Source organism: Pongo abelii, chromosome 15 (genome assembly GCF_028885655.2).
Source record: "Pongo abelii isolate AG06213 chromosome 15, NHGRI_mPonAbe1-v2.0_pri, whole genome shotgun sequence".
NCBI classification, from domain to species: Eukaryota; Metazoa; Chordata; class Mammalia; order Primates; family Hominidae; genus Pongo; species Pongo abelii.
This window is the reverse complement of record NC_072000.2, coordinates 24,983,862-25,007,227: the sequence shown is the minus strand read 5'-3', so window position 1 is coordinate 25,007,227 and position 23,366 is coordinate 24,983,862. Positions and strand designations below refer to the sequence as shown.

General features: G+C 42.9%; 1 protein-coding gene across 3 annotated transcripts in view; it reads left to right on the top strand.

Annotated features, from left to right (window-relative positions):
- Nucleotides 1–11,885: 11,885 nt before the first annotated feature.
- LOC134760054 (olfactory receptor 10G3) overlaps nucleotides 11,886–23,366 on the top strand; it is a 33,443-nt gene continuing 21,962 nt past the window's right edge. For all 3 annotated transcript variants that reach the window (XR_010136938.1, XM_063715511.1, XM_063715510.1), the window contains exon 1: nucleotides 11,886–12,821. Coding sequence is in view for 2 of the 3 variants with exons in the window: in XM_063715511.1 (XP_063571581.1) it covers nucleotides 11,886–12,821 (936 nt within the window). In the remaining variant the exon portion in view is untranslated. The remainder of the gene's footprint in view (nucleotides 12,822–23,366) is intronic.

Genomic DNA, 23,366 nt, shown 5'->3' with positions numbered 1-23,366 from the left:
AAAAAAAAAAAGAAAGAAAACTTGAGTTCCCAGATTACTGCCTGGTTTAAACATGATGTCTGGGTACATGACTCAATGCAATATTGCATTTCATGCTGAAAGTATGCTTCCTGGAGTAGTAGAAGCAACAAAATACAAGAAAAGATCAGGACGTCAAGGGGAAATACCAATATTTGCGTGGCTTCACCTGCCCACCTGCAGCAGTCTTCTACCCACACGTGTGGTATAATGAGTTTGATTATTGTCACCCATCATAGTTCTATGCAATTTATCCTGTAGGATACATGGCAGCCCTCTTCAAATCAGTCCCAGAGCAATCCTACTTTCCAACTTAATTCCTGGTTATTTGCAAACCAGTCTATACCCGGGGAACAGATCACAATCAGAATTATGAGCCCACAATTTGTTGGAAGGTCAAATCTCAAACCTAAGCTGCAATTCCTGAAGTTATGGGGATCAGTATGGGTTGTGGCTCTGCACGAAATCCACACACACAGACTTGCAGACATTTCTCCTCACTGATTAGCCACAAACATGCTTCCTGTTTCCCCAGATCAGCTCTATTCACCTGTGCGCCAAATTTCATGTGTTCTGTACAACCTGTTAAGAACTTACTTTTTTTTTTTTTTTTTTTTTTAAGAAAAGATCTCAGACCGCGCGCGGTGGCTCACGCCTGTAATCCCAACACTTTGGGAGGCCGAGGCGGGCAGATCACGAGGTCAGGAGATCGAGATCATCCTGGCTAACACGGTGAAACCCAGTCTCTACTAAAAATACAAAAAATTAGCTGGGCGTGTTGGCGGGCGCCTGTAGTCACAGCTTCTCGGGAGGCTGAGGCAAGAGAATGGCCTGAACCCGGGAGGCGGAGCTTGCAGTGAGCGGAGATCGCGCCACTGCACTCCAGACTGGGCGACAGAGCGAGCCTCCGTCTCAAAAAAAAAAAAGGAAAAGAAAAAAAGAAAAAGAAACGATCTCACTCTGTCACCCAGGCTGGAGTACAGTGGTACAATCACAACTCACTGCAGCCTCATCCTCTCGGGCTAAAGTGGTCCTCCTATGTCAGCTGCCCAAGTAGCTGGGACCATAGGCATGCGCTACCACATCTGGCTAATTTTTTTTTTTTTTTTTTTTTTTTGGTAGAGAAAGAGTCTCACTATATTCATTATGCTGGTCTTGAACACCTGGGCTCCACCTTCGCCTCCCAAAGTGCTGGGATTACAGGTGTGAGCCACTGCACCCTGCTAGAACTTACATTTCTTAAGTAGTTGAAAAAAGCAAAATGAAAATAATATTTCATGATACATGAAAATTATGACATTCAAATTATAGTATCTATAAGTAAAGTATATAATTAAGTAAATAAATAAAACCATGCCGGGGTTGGGCTAGGTGGCTCACTCCTGTAATCCCAGCACTTTGGGGGGCCAAGGTGGGCAGATTGCCTGGGGTCAGCAGTTCGAGACCAGCCTGACCAACATGGTGAAACCCTGTTTCTACTAAAAGTAAAAAAATTAGCTGGGCATGGTGGTAGGTGCCTGTGATCCCAACTACTCGGGAGGCTGAGGCAGGAGAATCACTTGAACTCAGGAGGCAAAGGTTGTAGTGAGCCGAGATTGCACCACTGCACTCTAGCCTGGGCAACAGAGCGAGACTCCCGTTTCAAAAAAAAAAAACCCATGCCCATTTGTATGTGTATTTTATGGCTACGTTTGCATACAATGGCAGAGTTGAGTAGCTGCAACAGAGACTGTATGGTCCTCAAGGCCAAAAACATTTATGATCTGCCTCTTTAGAGAGAAAGTGTGCTTACCTCTGCTTTAGACACTTTAACACAATTGTGGCTTGGAAGCTATAGAGACCTCCACAAAAGTTTGGTGATAAAAATAATAAAACTAAACCATATTCAAGGTGTTCTCTTACAACATAGACCATCTCTGGACATTTGAAGAAAGTTGGGAAAAAGGTTGGAGTAGTAGAAGCAACAAAATACAAGAAAAGATCAGGATGTCTAGGAGAAAGTAAGTTAGACCAAATTCAAAGTATTCAAAGAAACAAGACCAAGAAATACTAAGAAAAATAACAGGCCAGGCGCAGCGGATTGCACCTGTAGTCCCAGCATTTTGGGAGGTAGAAGGAGGAGGATCACTTGAGCCCAGGAGTTCGAGACCAGCCTGAGCAATCTAGTGAGACCTAGTCTCTACGAAAAATTTAAAAATTAGTCAGGTGTGGTGGTATGTGCCTGTAGTCCCAGCCACTTGGGAGGCTGAGGTGGAAGAATCGCTTGAGCCTAGGAGGATGAGGCTGCAGTGAGCCATGATCATGCCACTGCACTCCAGCCTGAGTGACAGAGCAAGACCCTGTCTCAAAAAATAAATAAATAAATAAATAAATAAATAAATAAATAAAATTGTAAAATTAAAAAAGAAAAATCACTGTTCAGGGAGCTTGACTTAAAACATTACAGATGATAGTTGGATCAGATGACCCCTAATGTCCCTCCAACCCTGAAATTCTGTTTCTTCTAGTCTGTGAAGATCTATGTTAGCACCTTAGTAATTCAAAGTGTGAATTTCATAAAATGTGAATGCACCAATAAGAAAACATCTCTTACCAAGTAACAACCATGTTAGCTTTTTCTTCTCTTTTTTTCCAAATTTACTTTGGAACAGAAAGAAAACCACAGATCTGAAGATTTCAACGAGACCTGTTAAGCCCCACAGACTTTGTCCCACCTGCTGTTACAAAATTGGAAAAAGCTAGAAACCCAGAGAGTCTCCTAGGAAACAAACTATGGATATTGGTCTTGCCTATCACAGGAGTGCTGTTACAATATTCCCCAAGCTGAAGGTCGCACACATAAAAACTGACTCTGAGGGAAATAAAAGAAGTAGTAGAACACAGGAGAGACCAACCTTAACAGTTACCTTCAGTAAAAGCCACAGCTCTTCCCCCAGTTCATAAGGAAGCTGGAAGCAGATATCTCTACAAATAAGCAGGCAAATAATAAATTAAGTTTCCGTAGTTTGACCCTTTACTTTGATCCAGCCAAAAGTAATTAGTTGGGTCTTCTGCCACGAGCTCTTCATAATAATTGCTGCTGACCTATGAGATATTCAAGATTCTCTAGGAATAGATTTGTATCCTTTCTCCCCATTTGCAAGAAGAATTTTTGATGGATGCTGACACCTTCAGATGAGAGTACTCTCCTCTCAAAATAGCACCTGCCACTGTTCTAATCCCATTTTTCAGAGATAAATGTTAAGTCCAAACATTGTGTAAGGGGTTTCTCTACTCTGAGTCACTTCATCTCTCAATATCCTTACTTGTTTAGTTACTCAGTATAGTTCTTTTTCTGCTGTCACAAAAATTTTCTTTGCTGTTCTGCTCATATGACTATGTAACTACCATTTAGCCTTTTTATAAATAGTGGCTAATAGGCCGAGCATGTTGGCTCACACCTGTAATCCCAGCACTTTGGGAGGCCAAGACGGGCGGATCACCTGAGGTCAGGAGTTCAAGACCAGCCTAACCAACATGGTAAAACCCCATCTCTACTAAAAATACAAAAATTTGCTGGGAGTGGTGGTGCACACCTGTAATCCCAGCTACTTGGGAGGCTGAGGAAGGAGAATCACTTGAACCTGAGAGATGGAGTTTGCAGTGAGCCAAGATGGCACAACTGCATTCCAGCCTGGGCAACAGAGAGAGACTCCATCTCAAAAAAAAAATTAAAATTAAAAAAATTAAAAAATTAAAAAATAGTGGCTAATATTGGATAACACTATTTCCCCCAGGCTTTTAATTGGCTACATTTTTCTCCAAAGCTATTCTCCATTAAAAGTCCATTCACTGGTTTTAATACCAACCAGACTAGGAAGAGCATCTTCGAGTTCTGAGGTGGTGCCACCCTTGCTCTGTTCTTTTTGTCCTCACCAGGTCCCTTCCACCTATAAGACAAGTTCTCTGCCCAAAATTTGAAAAATGGACATGAGTAAAGCTATAACCTGATTTCTTTATTGGCAAATATTTTAAACAGACAATTCTGACTCATTGCTAATAAGAGTTTTACATTTTAATAGAAATTCTGTCTCATGTGTCTCAATTTAATAACTCAAACTTTTCTCATAGTATATATGTATTTATTTGTTCCATTGTTATTCATCTTTAGATTATTTTCCATTTTATTTGTCTTATTGTGAAATTTATTTTAAAAAGAAATTAATTATATTAGTTTTCTAAATATTTGAAAAGCTTTTTATAAATAAAAACGTGTGTTTGAGTCGATTTTCAGAAAATAATAAAATTTTTAAAGTTTTCTTCATGGCCATTTGAAAGATGAGTTAGGGATACAGTTTGGGACCAGAATTAAGTAAAATTCATTTGCTGTAATGAGGTTAAGCCTGTGCCCTTTGCCTCATTAGAAAAGGTGTCTAATCTCCTTGGTTGATCAAAATTACACACTTGTATTTAGTTTGTGGTCCCCTGATATTTCTCATATATTTTTCAAACATTCTTGTACTAGATGGTCTTTTATTTTATATTATTTACGTATTTGAGATGGAGTTTCGTTCTTTTTGCCCAGGCTGGAGTGTAATCACACAATCTCAAGTCATTGCAACCTCCACCTTTAAGCTATTCTCCTGCCTCAGCCTCCCGTGTAGCTGGGATTACAGGCTCATACCACTATGCCCGGCTAATTTTTGTATTTTTAGTAGAGACGAGGTTTCACCATGTTGGCCACACTGGTCTCAAACTCCTGACGTCAGGTGATCCACCAGCCTTGGCCTCCCAAACTGTTAGGATTACAGGCGTGAGCCACCGCAACCAGCCTCTAGATGGTCTTTAATATTTGATATCAGATGAGAATTCAAAAACACATTTAATCAATATCTTCAAAGACTAAGTATCTGTGAAACAAAAACACTACTAAGTCTTCAGGCTTTTTTGTGTTTTTTTTTTGAGTCAGAGTTTTGCTCTTGTTGCCCAGACTGGAGTGCAGTGGTGTGATCTCAGTTCACTGCAACCTCAGCCTCCCAGGTTCAAGCGATTCTCCTGCCTCAGCCTCCTGAATAGCTGGGGTTACAGGCATTTGCCGCCACACCCAGCTAATTTTGTATTTTTAGTAGAGACAGGGTTTCTTCATGTTGGTCAGGCTGATCTTGAATTCTCGACCTCAGGTGATCTGCCCACCTCGGCCTCCCAAAATGCTGGGATTACAGGCTTGAGCCACCGCGCCCGGCCTCCCTCGGGCTTTTTTAAGAAACACTCAGTGTGATAGATTGTCAGACAATGAAGGAAGTCGGGCAACTTCATGAATTCATTGTAACTAAATTTCACTCTAGTTTGATTTTAGAACTTGCTCTTAACTCCACTGTGTCTCAATTTTGAAATAGGGTAGTAACACCAGTTTAGAATCCTTGACAGAATGAACCATAAAACTCTTAAAATTGTTATTCAGTTCACATGATTTACTACATTATTTTGATTTGGTTCCTTGTGGGAAGGAATTTTCAGTAAAATGTAGAAAGAGTGCTGGACTAGAAACAATACAATCTGGTTGGAGTCCTTACTCCAGCATTATACAGCTGTGAGACTCCTCTGCCATTTAACCTCTAAGGATTCTAAGAACACTACACAGGTGGACTCCTCTGCCATTTAACCTCTAAGGATCATAAGAACACTACACAGGTGTATCTCTCTCTCCCTCCATGTCTCTTTCTCTCCCTCCGTATCTCTCTCTCTCTCTCTCTTATTTTTGAAAGCATTTAAATAAAGTGTCTCAGAACCACATGTGGATATTAATGAGCCAGAGAGTATGCAGAAGGGTGGTTACCTAGCAAATACTAAGCTTCATGCTTGGAGGTTTATGATAATGGCAGTGACACAGGGAGAAAGGTCTTAACAGATCAGAGGTAAAGGGAAGTTTTTCTGTTAATATTTATAACTTACTGAGGAGGAAAAAGTTAGAGAAACAAAAAGAAGAAAACAAAAAGAGGTAACTGGGATGAAATCACACCCAATAAAGATAGTCAGTATTACAAATAAAACTGCATTACTTCCTCTCATTCGTCCCATTAAGATGGTTCTAAAATCTAAGGACAAAGAAAATACTATTCTCTCTGATTGAATTAAACAAGAATCATCATACTATGGGTAGACTGTCATTCCCTATCAATGGAAAATTTTGCAAAAGAAATAACACTTTTTAGAGAGTAAATCTTAGAATATTCTCCAAAGCAAACAAGAAAACAGTATGAAAAATAAATCAGGGAAACATAATTGGGAACTCTAAAAAGTTAGGAAAATGTTGAAAAAGAGCCAGTGGAAATAACAAAGGCAATCTAAAAAGATAGAAATTCAGGAAGAAAATAATTAGAATAAAATTTTGTTGATGTATCTTCGTTACTGCCCAAGGGAAAAAGATAACTGTATCTGAAGGGAAAATTGAAGTATTCCCTTAGATAAAGATGCTGTGTGATTTACCAGGTGTAATTCACCGTGACCTAAATTAAGTGTGCTTCATGAAATTCCCCTTGCTGTGATTCAAAACTCAGAAATACACATTTGATTTCTAATTTGATTTCCAGGGACCTTGATAGTATTAATAAGTGGGTGCCCTGGGCAGTAGACACATCATTTCAGTCATGGGAGCAAGATCTCCCACTGTAAAGTAATAAATTATTTGTTTGGTTTTTAAGTCATTCTCTCAGGTACTTGAATAGTGTGAACTGATTTCCCTCAACCTGATTCTCCCAGAGAGACCTAACCAAATCAGGCTTCTAAATCTGGACACTTTAACATCAGACCTCAGTGACCCCAGAAAACTATAGCATCCCATGACACGACACACAGACCAGAGCAGCCACCTGAGCTCCTTCAGCTCAGGGCTACCAATGTGCACTGCCATGAATTTCCCAAGGAACCTGTGTGGGACCTTGAGCCTCTGTACTTTCTGAAGTCAAGGAACGCGGGGAGGAGGACAGCATCTGTAGCTCTGGCATCTGGAAGACGATTGTGGTCAGTTTTTGAAGTTCAACCGTCACTGTGTTCCTGTGACTATAATGTTTAAAACTGAAGAATTTATAAACTGCATTTTATTTACTTGAAAGAGGATAAAATGGCATGGGGTGGCTGGATTTACTGCTTTTTTTTTAAGTTTCATAACAGAGATGGTTAAATGATGAGAGCTAAGCTCTGAAAGAGCTTGGGTACAGCAGTTTTAAAGCTAAGTGTTTAATGTAAAGACTATTGAGCCGAGGGCAGTGGCCCACATCTGTAATCCCAGCACTTTGGGAGGCTGAGGTGAGCAGATCATGAGGTCAGGAGTTCAAAACAAGCTTGGCCAACATGGTGAAACCCCATCTCTACTAAAAATACAAAAATTAGCCGGGCATGGTGGCGCATGCCTGTAATTCCAGCTACTCAGGAGGCTGAGGCAGGAGAATTGCTTGAACCCAGGAGGCAGAGGTTGCAGTAAGCCGAGATCGCGCCACTGCACTCCAGTCTGGGTGACAGAGCAAGACTCCATCTCAAAAAAAAAACAAAAGACTTGAGGCCGGGCACGGTGGCTCACACCTGTAATCCCAGCACTTTGGGAGACCGAGGCGGGCGGATCATGAGGTCAGGAGATCGAAACTCTGTCTCTACTAAAAATACAAAAAATCAGCTGGGTGTGGTGGCGGGCGCCTGTAGTCCCAGCTACTTAGGAGGCTGATGCAGGAGAATGGTGAGAGAACCCAGGAGGCAGATGTTGCAGTGAGCCGAGATCTCACCACTGCACTCCAGCCTGGGCAACAGAGCAAGACTCTGTCTCAAAAAACAAAACAAAACAAAAAAGACTTGAATATAATTATCCCTTGTTTTTCACTATTTGTCAAAATTGGATCCACAGTCTCATTCCGCATCCTCATATCCCCAGTGAAGAAATTGAAACCCAGAGGAGTTGGCTTTTTTGTATGTTGTTTGTGTTTTTGTTTTGAGACAGGGTCTCTCATTCTGTCACCCAGGCTGGAGTGCAGTGGTTCACCTTGACCTTCTGGGCTCAAGCAATCCTCCCACCTCAGCCTCCCAAGTAGCTGGGAACACAGGTGCGTGCCACTACGCCCAGTAAATTTTTTTTATTATTTTTTATAGAAATAGGGTCTTGCTATGTTGCCCAGGTTTGTCTCAAACTCCTGGGCTTAAGCAATCCTTCCGCCTCAGCCTTCCAAAGTGCTGGGATTACAGGCATGAGCCACCGCACCCAGTCCCAGAGGAGCTTTGAGACTCGCTTAGAACCAAGAAGTAAGCTAATGACCAGATCCATTATGATGACAAGCTGACGACTGAGATCCATTATAATGTTTACATTTGTTGCTCTCAGCCAGCAACAGGACCATCTGTCTATGATGACTTACTTCTTCACCAAGGCTGCCAGTTCCCTGCTCTCCACAGTCCCCCGACCCAACAAGGCAGAATGCTGCCCTGCACAGGAGTGAAGGTAAAGAGAATCATTAATCAGAAAGCTCCTGACATTTCCCTGTTAATCTTACTCTCCTCCTTCTGAGTGGATGGAAATCAGTCCAGAGAAAAAAAAAATCAATCAATTTCAATTTTTTTGACATCCTACCTCAAGTCATGAGTATTTTTCAGTAAAAATTTTCATCAAGCCTGTTTTATTTAAACTTTTATTTTTAATCAATAAATAATAGTTAAATTAAAATGTGATGTTTTGATAGATGCATATACATTGTAGAATGATTATATCAAACTAACATATCCATTGCCTCACATACTTGTCTTTTTTTGTAGTAAGAACACTTAAAATAAGCTCTTTTAGCAATATGAAATATATAATATATTATTATTAACTATGGTCACCATGCTGTACTCACTTCTCCTGTCTAACCGAAACTTTGTACTTTTTTTTTTCTTTTTTTTTTTTTGAGACAGAGTCTTGCTCTGTCACCCAGGCTGGAGTGCAGTGGCACGATCTCAGCTCACTACAACCTCCACCTCCTGGGTTCAAGCAATTCTGCTGCCTCGGCCTCCTGAGTAGCTGGGATTACAGGCACGTGCCACCACACTGGGCTAATTTTCTTATTTTTAGTAAAGACAGGGTTTCACCATGTTGGCCAGGCTGGTCTCAAACTCCTGACCTCAAGTGATCTGCCTGCCTTGGCCTCCCAAAGTGCTGGGATTACAGGCGTGAGCCATTGCACCCAGCTGAAACTTCATACCTTTTGATTAACATCTCTGCATTCCCCATCCACATTCCCATCCCCGGCATCTAGTAACCACCATTCTCTTTTTTTCTTTTGTAAGTTCAGTTTTTTTTAGATTCCACATATAAGTGAGATCATGCAATATTGTCTTTCCATGCTTGGCTTATTTTGCTTAATATAATGTCCTCCAGGTTCATTCATATTGTCAAAATGACAGAATTTCCTTCTTTTCTAGGGCTGAATAGTATTCTGTTGAATATATATGACATTTTTCAGACAAATGTGGTAGAACTTTTCCCGTTTTCTTCTAGTAGTTTTACAATTTCAGGTCTTATGTTTAAGTTTTTAATTCATTTTGAGCTGATTTTTGCTAATGGTGTGAGATAAAAGTCCAATTTCATTCTTCTGCATATGGATATCCAGTTTTCCCAATACCATTTATTGAAGAGACTGTCCTTTCCCCATTGTGGAACAAAAAGATACTGAATAGCCAAAGTAATCTTGCACACACATAGAAAAAGCCACAGGCATCATATTATCTTATCTTAAAGTATATTATAAAGTTATAGTTATCAAAACAGCATGGCACTGGCATAAAAACAAACACATCAACCAATGACAGAATACAGAGCCCAGAAATCAACCCATCCATTTAAGATCAGTTAATTTTCAAAAAAGGTTCCAAGCCATGAGTTTAGATATCTGAAAATTATAGGACTAGAAGGAATTTTAAAAGCTCATTATTCCAACCCTTTTCTTTTTTTTTTTTTTGTTTGTTTGTTTGTTTGTTTGAGATGGAGTCTCGCTCTGTCGCCCAGGCTGGAGTACAGCAGTGCAATCTCTGCTCATTGCAGCCTCTGCCTCTCAGGTTCAAGCAATTCTCCTGCCTCAGCCTCCCAAGTAGCTGGGAGTACAGGCACCCACCACCACACGTGGCTAATTTTTGTATTTTTAGTAGAGATGGGGTTTCACCATATTGGCCAGACTGGTCTCGAATTCCTGACCTTGTGATCCATCTGCCTTGGCTTCCCAAAGTGCTGGGACTACAGGCGTGAGCCACCACACCCAGCCTTTTTGTTGTTGTTGTTGTTGTTGTTGTTGTTTGAGATAGAGTTTCACTCTTTTGCCAGGCTGAAGTGAAGTGGTGCAATCTCAGCTCACCTCCACCCGCTGGGTTCAAGTGATTCTCCTGCCTCAGCCTCCTGAGTAGCTGGGATTATAGGTGCCCACCACCGCGCCTGGCTAATTTTTGTATTTTTAGCAGAGGCGGGATTTCACCATGTTGTTCAGGCTAGTCTCGAACTCCTGACCTCAGATGATCCACCCTCCTCGGCCTCCCAAAGTGCTAGGATTGCAGGCATGGGCCACTGAGCCCGCCTGCCAACCCTTTTCTTTAGGTTAAAAAATACCAAATAAGCTGGGTGTGGTGACTCATGCCTGTAATCCCAACACTTTGGGAGACCAAGGCAGGCAGAGCACTTGAGGCCAGGAGTTCAAGATCAGCCTGGCCAACATGGTGAAACCCCATCTCTACTAAAAATACAAAAATTAGCCAGGCATGGTAGCATATGCCTGTAATCCCAGCTACTCGGAGGCTGAGGCATGAGAATTGCTTAAACCTGAGAGGCAGAGGTTGCAGTGAGCTGAGATCATGCTATTGCACTCCAGGCTGTCTGACAGAGAGAACTCTGTCTCAAAAAAAAAGAAAAAATGCCAATCAAGGAGTTGGACTAAGAACTTAAAATAATTCTTCCACACTGAGAATGGTTTGTTTTGGTCTAGCAATCCTCTCATTCTCTCCAATCATCCTTTAATTTTCCTTTAATCTCTGACTTCTCACTAGAGCCAGCCCTCATTTCTACTTTCTCTCCCCTCTTTACCATGTCTTAAGGCTAAATGATTACATGCAAAGCAACTGAATTATATAGCACCAACTACCAACCACAGTGCATAGTGGCGATAGTCCTCACCTTATTTATGTACTTACAGCTTCATGGTCATTCTCTTCCTTTTAATGGTAAAGAACTTGGAAAGTAGATCTGTACAGCATCAAGCACTGTCACACATAAAAATCAGCCACTTATTCAAAATTCTATTTCATTCTTTATACAGAAATGGGTTTCTGCATTTCCTTTCTGCATATTCCCCACTCTATCTAAGTTTATATGCTGGCAGAGATAAGAGTGAGCTAGTGGCCTCTGGAAGATTCTGAGCTGGCAGAGCACCTAATAAAACAAATACCCTTTCTCACATATGTCATGTTTCCAGGAAATCCTGGCCTGTACTAACACAACAGTCAATGATTATTTTCCAAAGGTTATTGGAAAAAGTGCTCTGAGTACAAAACCCTCGGTGCAAACTTTTTCTATAAATGTCCAGGGAGTAAATAGTTTATGTTTTGCAAACTAAATACAACCACTCATCTCTGTCATAGTAGCTCCAAAACAGTTACAGACAATATGTAAATAAATGAGCAAGGCTGTGTTCCAATAAGAACTTGTTTACAAAACACCTGCCAGAGAACATTGTTTCTCTCTACTTGTCATCTTTCCACGTAAGAAAGAAACTTCTCTGCCACCACCCCTAGTTTTTACAATCTCTTTTTCTAGTTCCCCCTCACTTTCCTCTCACCTCTGTGTTAATTTTTGTTTTGTCCATTCTCTAGGTAAGATTCTCTGGGATATGGAAAGAAACAACAGTACACTGTTGACTGCGTTTATCCTGACAGGAATTCCTTATCCACTCAAGCCTAGGACACTCTTTTTTGTGTTCTTTTTGCTAATCTACATCCTGACTCAGCTGGGAAACCTGCTTATTTTAATCACTGTCTGGGCAGACCCAAGGCTCCATGCCCGCCCCATGTACATCTTTCTTGGTGTTCTCTCAGTCATTGACATGGGCATCTCCTCCATCATTGTCCCTCGCCTCATGATGAACTTCACTTTAGGAGTCAAACCCATCCCATTTGGTGGCTGTGTTGCTCAACTCTATTTCTATCACTTCCTGGGCAGCACCCAGTGCTTCCTCTACACCCTAATGGCCTATGACAGGTACCTGGCAATATGTCAGCCCCTGCGCTACCCTGTGCTCATGACTGCTAAGTTGAGTGCCTTGCTTGTGGCTGGAGCCTGGGTGGCAGGATCCATCCATGGGGCTCTCCAGGCCATCCTAACCTTCCGCCTGCCCTACTGTGGGCCCAATCAGGTGGATTACTTCTTCTGTGACATCCCTGCAGTGTTGAGACTGGCCTGTGCTGACACAACAGTCAACGAGCTGGTGACCTTTGTAGACATTGGGGTGGTGGTTGCCAGTTGCTTCTCCCTGATCCTCCTTTCCTACATACAGATCATTCAGGCCATCCTGAGAATCCATACAGCTGATGGGCGGCGCCGGGCTTTTTCAACTTGTGGAGCCCATGTAACCGTGGTCACCGTGTACTATGTGCCCTGTGCCTTCATCTACCTGAGGCCTGAAACCAACAGCCCCCTGGATGGGGCAGCTGCCCTATTCCCCACGGCCATCACTCCTTTCCTCAACCCCCTTATCTACACTCTGCGGAACCAAGAGGTGAAGCTGGCCCTGAAAAGAATGCTCAGAAGCCCAAGAACTCCAAGTGAGGTTTGAAAGCTTTCTCCCACTTAGGGAAGCTGTCACAAGTAGAATTTATTATAATGTTTAGGCCTCAGTAACTTTTTTCTTTTCTTCTTGCTTTTTCTCTTTTATATAGCCATATTGTATGATCAAACACAGTTTAAGGTAAAATACTAACTTTCTAACAGTTCCTTAGTATCCTCTCAAGATAACTCTCAGCCACTACAAGAGTAGAGAATGAGACCAAATTCTCACAAACTAAACCACATTAAACAATCCAGAAGAAAGAATGCAGTAGTGTATTTTCCAATGTCTCAGTAATAAATTCTCCCACACCAAAATGTAGAGTTCAATATGATATTTCCCAATATGATATTTGATATTTAATATTGAGTGTCAACTTGATTGGATTGAAGGATACAAAGTATTGATCCTGGGTGTGCCTGTGAGGGTGTTGCCAAAAGCGATTAAGATTTGAGGGCTGGGAAAGGCAGATCCACCCTTAATCTGAGTAGGCGCAACCTAATCAGCTGCCAGCGAGGCTAGAATACAAGCAGGTAGAAAAATGTGAAAAGAAAGACTGGCCTAGCCTCCCAGCCTACATGTTTCTCTTGCGCTGGAAGCATCCTACCCTCAAACATAAAACTCCAAGTTCTTCAGTTTTGGAACTTGGACCGGCTCTCCTTGCTCCTCAGCCTGCAGACAGCCTATTATGGGACCTTGTGATCATGTGAGTGAACACTTAATAAACTCCCCTTTATATATATATATATATAAAATATATATATATAAAATATATATATATAAAATATATATATATAAAATATATATATATAAAATATATATATATATAAAATATATATATATAAAATATATATAAAATATATATTTTTTTTTTTCCATTAGTTCTGTCCCTCTAGAGAACCCTGACTAACACCAGGCGCGGTCACTCACGCTTGTAATCCCAGCACTTTGGGATGCTGAGGCGGGTGGATCACGAGGTCAGGAGATCAAGACCACGGTGAAACCCCGTGTCTACTAAAAATACAAAAAAATTAGCCGGGCGTGGTGGCGGGCACCTGTAGTCCCAGCTACTCAGAGAGGCTGAGGCAGGAGAATGGCGTGAACCGGGGAGGCGGAGGTTGAACTGAGCCGAGATCGCGCCACTGCACTCCATCCTGGGTGACAGAGTGAGACTCCATCTCAAAAAAATAAAAAATAAAAAAAAAGAGAACCCTGACTAACACAGGGGTGAAAGATAACAGACTACATATTGGGTACGGTGTACACTGCTTGGGTTACGGGTGCACCAAAATCTCAGAAATCACCGCTAAAGAACTTATCCATGTAACCAAAAACCACCTGTACTCCAAAAACTATTGAAATAAAATTTTCTTAAAAAGCAATTTTTTTTTAATTACTATTTCTGGGGCCAGGCATGGTGGCTCATGCCTGTAATCCCAGTACTTTGGGAGACTGAGGAGGGCAGATCACCTGAGGTCAGGAGTTTGAGACCAGCCTGGCCAACATGGCAAAACCTTGTCTTTACTAAAAATACAAAAATTAGCCAGGCGTTGGCCGGGCGTGGTGGCTCACGCCTGTAATCCCAGCACTTTGGGAGGCGGAGGAGGGCGGATCACCTGAGGTCAGGAGTTTGAGATCAGCCTGACCAACATGGAGAAACCCTGTCTCTACTAAAACTACAAAATTAGCCGGGCATGGGGGCGCATGCCTGTAATCCCAGCTACTCAGGAGGCTGAGGCAGGAGAATCGCTTTAACCCGGGAGGCAGAGGTTGCGGTGAGCTGAGATCACGCCATTGTACTCCAGCCTGGGCTCGAAACTCCATCTCAAAAAAAAAAAAAAAAAAATTAGCCAGGCGTAGTGGCACGTGCTTGTAATCTCACCTACTCAGGAGGCTGAGGAAGCAGAATCGCATGAACCCGGGAGGCAAAGGTTGCAGTGAGCCGAGATATCACTGCACTCCAGCCTAGGCGACAGAGCAAGACTCTGTCTCAAAAAAAATTAAAATAAAAATAAAAAATACTTTTTCAAAGCCATAGCCACAAGAATCTCAGGAAAAATAGAGGTACAAGCTAGTACAAGGCTCTAGGATGGAAAAAGAAAAAAAAAGCTTGGCATGTTTGAAAGGAAAGCTAGTGTTGGTGAAAGGTAGTATATGGGGGAGAGATTACATGACCATACTACACATGAAGGGTAGATATTGTAAAGCCTCAGAAACTATGTAGGAAGTTTGGATTTAATCTAACATAATAGGCAATGTGTTAGCAGCAGAAATTTAGCGCCTTAAACAACATCCAGCCGGGCGCAGTAGCTCACGCCTGTAATCCCAGCACTTTGGGAGGCCAAGGCGGGCAGATCACCTGAGGTCAGGAGGTTGAGACCAGCCTAACCAACATGGAGAAACTGCATCTCTACCAAAAATACGCAATTAGCCAGGCATGGTGGCGCACGCCTGGGAGGCTGAGGCAGGAGAATCTCTTGAACCCAGGAGGTGGAGGTTGCAGTGAGCTGAGATTGCACCATTGCACTCCAGCACTCTTAGGCAACAAGAGCCAAACTCCGTCTCAAAAAAATAAAAAAGAAACAACATCCGATTTATTAGCTCACAGATTTATAAGTCAGCAGTCCATGCACAGGGTCTCACAAGGTTAAAATCACTGTATCCCTGTGTCCCTGAGTTGCATTCTCTTTGATTGTTTTTGTAGAGACAGGGCTGAGGCAGGAGGATCGCTTGAGATTGGGAGGTCAAGGCTGCAATGAGCTGTGATAGCACCGCTGCACTCCAACCTGAGCAACAGGGCGAGAACTTGTCTTAAAAAAGAAAAACAGGAAAGAAAGAAAAGAAATTTGGCTGGGCACGGGAGCTCATGCCTGCAATCCCAGCACTTTGGGAGGCCAAGGCTGGAAAATCACGATGTCAGGAGTTCAACACCAGCCTGGCCAACATGGTGAAACCCTGTGTCTACTAAAAATACAAAAATTAGCCAGGCGTGGTGGCACATGCCTGTAATCCCAGCTGCTCGGCAGACTGAAACAGGAGAATTGCTCAAACCCGGGAGGTGGAGGTTACACTACAGCCTGGGCGACACAGCGAGACATCATCAAGAAAGAAAAAGAGAGAGACAGAGGAAGGAAGGAAGGAAGAAAGGAAGGAAGGAAGGAAGGAAGGAAGGAATTATACAAACATTTCTTTTTTTTTTTTTTTTTTTTTTGAGACAGAGTCTCACTCTATTGCCCAGGCTGGAGTGCAGTGGCATGATCTTGGCTCACTGCAGCCTCCACCTCCCGGGTTCAAGCAATTCTCCTGCCTCAGCCTCCCGAGTAGTTGGGACTACAGGTGCACACCACCACGCCCCTCTAAATTTTTGTATTTTTAGTGGAGACAGAGTTTCACCATGTTGGCCAGGCTGGTCAGACTTCAGGTGATACGCCCTCCTCAGCCTCCCAAAGTTCTGGGATTACACTTGTGAGCCACCGCGCCCTACCCTCATGTCAATTTCTATTGCATTGAGAGCCCAAGAACCCATGGTCTGTAACATCACCACTATTAAATAACATTGTTCTGAAAGCACTAGCCAAAATTATTAGACAAGTGAAAAAATAATGAGTGAACATTTGAACGCAGGATCTGAAGAAGAAGGGGTTATATCCCAGTTGATGCCATTGCGAAGGGCCCCCGGTACAAAGACAAAACGGAGCTTTCTTGCTCCCTGGCCATCCTGGCTTCTGCTCTTGGTTGGGGTCCTTCCCGCACCTAAGGCCAGAAGATGCTGACCACAAAGAAGACAAAATGTCGCTGGAGTCTATCAACTCTAGGCTCCAATTCATCATGAAAAGTGGAAAGTACGTCCTGGAACACAAGCAGACTCTGAAGATGATCAGACAAGGGAAAGCCAAATCAGTCATCATCACCAACAACTACCAGGCTTTGAAGAAATCCGAAATACAGCACTATGCCGTATTGACCAAAGCTGGTGTCCATCACTGCAATGCAATAATACTGAATTGGAGGCTGTGCATGGTGGCTCATGCCTGTAATCCCAGCACTTTGGGAGGCCAAGGTGGACGGATCACTTCAGGTCAGGAGTTTGAGATCAGCCTGGCCAACATGGCGAAAACCCATCTCTACTAAAAAGGTACAAAAATTAGCTGGGCGTGGTGGCACACGCCTGTAATCCCAGCTACTCAGGAGGCTGAGGCAGGAGAATCGCTTGAACCTGGGAGGCAGAGGTCGCAGTGAGCTCAGATCACGCCACTGCACTCCAGCCTGGGTGACAGAGCAAGACTCTGTCTAAAAAAAAAAAAAAGTAGGCTGGGCGCTGTGGCTTACGCCTGTAATCCCAGCACTTCGGGAGGCCAAGGCGGGTGGATCATGAGGTCAGGAGTTCAAGCCCAGCCTGGCCAAGATGGTGAAACCCCATCTCTACAAATACAAAAAATAAAAATAAAAAAAAAGCCAGGAGGCCGGGCGCGGTGGCTCACGCCTATAGTCCCAGCACTTTGGGAGGCCGAGGCAGGCGGATCACGAGGTCAGAAGATCGAGACCTAACACAGTGAAACCCCGTCTCTACTAAAAATACAAAAAAAATTAGACGGGCGTAGTGGCGGGTACCTGTAGTCCCCGCTACTCCAGAGGCTGAGGCAGGAGAATGGCATGAACCCGGGAGGCGGAGCTTGCAGTGAGCCGAAATCGCGCCACTGCACTCCAGCCTGGGCGACTGAGCGAGACTCCGTGTCCAAAAAAAAAAAGCCAGGCATGGTGGCGGGCGCCTCTAATCCCAGCTACTTGGGAGGCTGAGGCAGAGAATTGCTTGAACCCGGGAGGCGGAGGTTGCAGTGAGCCGAGATGACGCCACTGCACTCCAACCTGGGTGACAAAGAGAGATTCCGTCTCAAAAATAATGATAATAATAATAATATTGAATTGGGCACAGAATGCAGAAAACAGTACAGACTGTGCACACTGGCTCTCATTGATCCAGGTGATTCTGATGTCATTAGAAGCGTGCCAGAACAGACGTGAAAAGCAAACCATGCAAAATTTTCCTTTATTAAATTTACAGAGCTTATTTTATTTATATGTATAATTTATTATATATAATATATATAATTACATATAATATAAAATATATTTTATATAAAATATATTATATATTATATATTATATAATTATATATATTATATATATGGGGTTGGGAAGTTGGAAGGAATGTCTGTGGACACCCCAGAGAGAAGACAGGAGAGAGGCAAATCCTGAATATGACTGAAATGTCTAAGAATTACCAAATTTCCTGGAATTTACCTGGAAGTGGCTCAAATAGACTGGGTGCAGTGGCTCACGTCCATAATCCCAGCACCTTGGGAGGCCGAGGCAGGTGGATCACCTGAGGTCAGGAGTTCCAGACCAGCCTGGCCAATATGGTGAAACCCTGTCTCTACTGAAAATACAAAAAATTAGCCGGGCGGGGGCGGGGTGGTACTTGCCTGTAATCCCAGCTACTCAGGAGGCTGAGGCAGGAGAATCACTTGAACCCGGGAGGAGGAGGTTGCAGTGAGCGGAGATCATGCCATTGCACTCCAGCCTGGGCAACAACTGTGAAACTCCATCTCGGAAAAAAAGAAAGAAAGAAAGTGGCTCAAATAAGTGTTTTTTTGTTGTTATTGTTGTTTTGTGAAGGGGTGGGTCGCCCCTCCAAACCTGTGGGTGTTTCTCGTTAGGTGGAACGAGAGACTTGGAAAAGAAAAAGACACAAAGTATAGAGAAAGAAATAAGGGGGCCCAGGGGACCAGCGTTCAGTATATGGAGGATCCCCCTGGCTTCTGAGTTCCCTTAGTATTTATTGATTATTTGTCGGTGTTTCTCAGAGAGGGGGATGTGTCATGGTCACAAGACAATAGTGGGGAGAGGGTCAGCAGACAAACACGTGAACAAAGGTCTTTGCATCATAGACAAGGTAAAGAATCAAGTGCTGTGCTTTAGATATGCATACACATAAACATCTCGATGCTTTGCTAAGCAGTATTGCTGCCCGCATGTCTCACCTCCAGCCCTAAGGCGGTTTTTCCCTATCTCAGTAGATGGAACGTACAATCGGGTTTTATACCGAGACATTCCATTGCCCAGGGACGGGCAGGAGACAGATGCCTTCCTCTTGTCTCAACTGCAAGAGGCATGCCTTCCTCTTATACTAATCCTCCTCAGCACAGACCCTTTATGGGTGTCGGGCTGGGGGACGGTCAGGTCTTTCCCTTCCCACGAGGCCATATTTCAGACTATCACATGGGGAGAAACCTTGGACAATACCTGGCTTTCCTAGGCAGAGGTCCCTGCGGCCTTCCACAGTTTTTGTGTCCCTGGGTACTTGAGATTAGGGAGTGGTGATGACTCTTAAGGAGCATGCTGCCTTCAAGCATTTGTTTAACAAAGCACATCTTGCACAACCCTTAATCCGTTTAACCCTGAGTTTGACACAGCACATGTTTCAGAGAGCATGGGGTTAGGGGTAAGGTCACAGATTAACAGCATCTCGAGGCAGAAGAATTTTTCTTAGTACAGAACAAAATGGAGTCTCTCATGTCTACTTCTTTCTACACAGACATAGTAACAATCTGATCTCTCTTGCTTTTCCCCACAGTTTTGTTTTTTATTTTTGACGGAGTCTCGCACTGTTGCCCGGGCTGGAGTGCAGTGGCGCAATCTCACTGAAACCTCTGCCTCCCGGATTCAAGCGATTCTTCTGTCTCTGCCTCCCAAGTGGTTGGGATTATAGGTGCCTGCCACCACGCCCAGCTAATTTTTTGTATTTTTAGTAGAGATGGAGTTTCACCATGTTGGCCAGGCTGGTCTCAAACTCCTGACCTCGTGATTTGCCCACCTTGACCTCCCAAAGTGCTGAGATTATAGGAGTGAGCCAGCGCACCTGGCACAAATAAGTTTTTTATATCAGAGGGAATGAGAGTTCCAGATAAAAGAACACTGTACATTATAGAAAAATCAAAAAGGTTACCTTTTTTTTTTTTTTTTGGAGACAGAGTCTCACTCTGTCACCCAAGCGGGGGTGCAGTGGCACAATCTTGGATCACTGCAACCTCCGCCTCCCAGGTTCAAGTGATTCTCCTGCCTCAGCATCCTGAGTACCTGGGATTACAGGTACATGCCACCGCATCTGGCTAATTTCTGCATTTTTAGTAGAGACAGGGTCTCGCCACGTTGCCCAGGCTGGTCTGGAACTCCAGGCCTCAGGTGATCCACCCGCCTCGGCCTCCCAAAGTGTTGGGATTACAGGCTTGAGCCACCACGCACAGCAGGTTACTTTTTTTGAGTTTATATAAATGTGAAAGCTATGCACACTTTATGTGCAAATTATATAAATAGAGAATTCATAGAAAAAGGAATACAAACAGGTTTTACATACAGGGAAAGATAGTCAACCTTGTCCACAATAAAATAAATATAACTTAAAAAACAGTGGAATGGCATTTTTTTTTTTTTAATTTTTATTATTATTATTATTATTATTATACTTTAGGCTCTATGGTACATGTGCGCAATGTGCAGGTTAGTTACATATGTATACATGTGCCATGCTGGTGCGCTGCACCCACCAACTCGTCATCTAGCATTAGGTATATCTCCCAATGCTATCCCTCCCCCTCCCCCCACCCCACAACAGTCCCCGAAGTGTGATGTTCCCCTTCCTGTGTCCATGTGTTCTCATTGTTCAATTCCCACCTATGAGTGAGAATATGCGGTGTTTGGTTTTTTGTTCTTGCGATAGTTTACTGAGAATGATGATTTCCAATTTCATCCATGTCCCTACAAAGGACGTGAACTCATCATTTTTTATGGCTGCATAGTATTCCATGGTGTATATGTGCCACATTTTCTTAATCCAGTCTATCATTGTTGGACATTTGGGTTGGTTCCAAGTCTTTGCTATTGTGAATAATGCCGCAATAAACATACGTGTGCATGTGTCTTTATAGCAGCATGATTTATAGTCCTTTGGGTATATACCCAGTAATGGGATGGCTGGGTCAAATGGAATTTCTAGTTCTAGATCCCTGAGGAATCGCCACACTGACTTCCACAAGGGTTGAACTAGTTTACAGTCCCACCAACAGTGTAAAAGTGTTCCTATTTCTCCACATCCTCTCCAGCACCTGTTGTTTCCTGACTTTTTAATGATCGCCATTCTAACTGGTGTGAGATGGTATCTCATTGTGGTTTTGATTTGCATTTCTCTGATGGCCAGTGATGGTGAGCATTTTTTCATGTGTTTTTTTGGCTGCATAAATGTCTTCTTTTGAGAAGTGTCTGTTCATGTCCTTTGCCCACTTTTTGATGGGGTTGTTTGTTTTTTTCTTGTAAATTTGTTGGAGTTCATTGTAGATTCTGGATATTAGCCCTTTGTCAGATGAGTAGGTTGCAAAAATTTTCTCCCATTTTGTAGGTTGCCTGTTCACTCTGATGGTAGTTTCCTTTGCTGTGCAGAAGCTCTTTAGTTTAATTAGATCCCATTTGTCAATTTTGGCTTTTGTTGCCATTGCTTTTGGAGTTTTAGACATGAAGTCCTTGCCCATGCCTATGTCCTGAATGGTAATGCCTAGGTTTTCTTCTAAGGTTTTTATGGTTTTAGGTCTAACATTTAAGTCTTTAATCCATCTTGAATTAATTTTTGTATAAGGTGTAAGGAAGGGATCCAGTTTCAGCTTTCTACATATGGCTAGCCAGTTTTCCCAGCACCATTTATTAAATAGGGAATCCTTTCCCCATTTCTTGTTTTTGTCAGGTTTGTCAAAGATCAGATAGTTGTAGATATGTGGCGTTATTTCTGAGGGCTCTGTTCTGTTCCATTGATCTATAACTCTGTTTTGGTACCAGTACCATGCTGTTTTGGTTACTGTAGCCTTGTAGTATAGTTTGAAGTCAGGTAGCATGATGTGGAATGGCATTTTTAGTTGTCAGATTAGCAAAGATCAAAAGCTGGATAATACTCAGATTACCTTGGCTGGGAGAGGTGGCTCACACCTATAATCCCAGCACTTTGAGAGGCCAAGGCAGGCGGATTACGAGGTCAAGAATTCGAGACCATCCTGGCCAACGTGATGAAACCCCATCTTTACTAAAAATACAAAAAGTTAGCCGGGTATGGTGTCGCACACCTGTAGACCTAGCTACCCAGGAGGCTGAGGCAGGAGAATCACTTACACCTGGGAGGCAGAGGTTGCAGTGAGCCAAGTTTGTGCCACTGCACTCCAGCCTGGGCAACAGAGCAAGACTCTGTCTCAAAAAATAAAATAAAATAAAATAAATAATAAACTGTATATTTTGAAGTAGCATGGTCTTCAAGACATGTACTTAACTGAGGCCAGGCACAGTGGTTCATGCCTGAAATCCTAGCACTTTGGGAGGCCAAGGCGGGCAGATTGCTTGAGCTCAGGAGTTGGAACCCAGCCTGGGCAACATGGCAAAACCCCATCTCTACAAAACATCCAAAGAAATTAGCCAGGTGTGGTGGCGCACACCTGTAGTCCCAGCTACTCTGGAGGCTGAGGTGGGAGGATTGCAGCCCAGGAGGCAGAGGCTGCAGTGAACTGAGATTGTACCACTGAACTCCAGCCTGGGTGACAGAGCAAGACCTTACGTCAAAAATAAATAAATAAATAAATAAATAAATAAAGACATATACTTGACTGAAAAAGTAAGGTGCGGAACAATGTATATCGCCTGTGACTTTTTATTTATTTTTTGAGAGGGAGTCTCACTCTGTCACCCAGGCTGGAGTGCAATGGCGAGATATCAGCTCACTGCAACCTCTGCCTCTGCGTTCAAGTGATTCTCCTGCCTCGGCCTCCTAAGTAGCTGGGACTACAGGTGCACACCACCACACCTGGCTAATTTTTGAATTTTTAGTAGAGACAGGGTTTTGCCATGTTGGCCAGGCTGGTCTCCAACTCCTGACCTCAAGCAGTCTACCCCCCAACGGCCTCCCAGAGTGCTGGGATTAAAGGCATGAGTCACAGCCCCTGGCCAAAGGATACATAATTTTAATATTCATAGATATTACTATGTTTCTTCCCCCAAAATTGTAGCAATTCATGCTCCTAATTCATACACCCACCCCTAATTCATACACCCACGAGCCATATGTATGTGTGCTTGTGCGTGTGTCTGTATCAATGCCTACTCCCACACTCACCCACACTGAACCTTATCAACTAATTTTTGCTAATCTAATGGGCAGTTCATTTTAGTTTTAATTCCTCCTGATGAATAAAGAGACTGGGTAGATTTTTTTTTTTTTAATGTAGAAAAGAATTTATTGCATTTTAAGCACTTACACAGTTTGTCATGGAGAGTAACAGGCCTGCTGGTGAAACAGGTCACCCAAAATGGAGATGGCATCAAACTAGTGGTCAAGGACTAACTCCTAAAAAAAAAAAAAAAAAAGAAGCAGCAACTTTTATCAAGGATTAATTTAATTTTTAAAACAAATACAAATTATTGATTCACTCTTCTCAACTTGACAGTCTACCTGTGGTATTA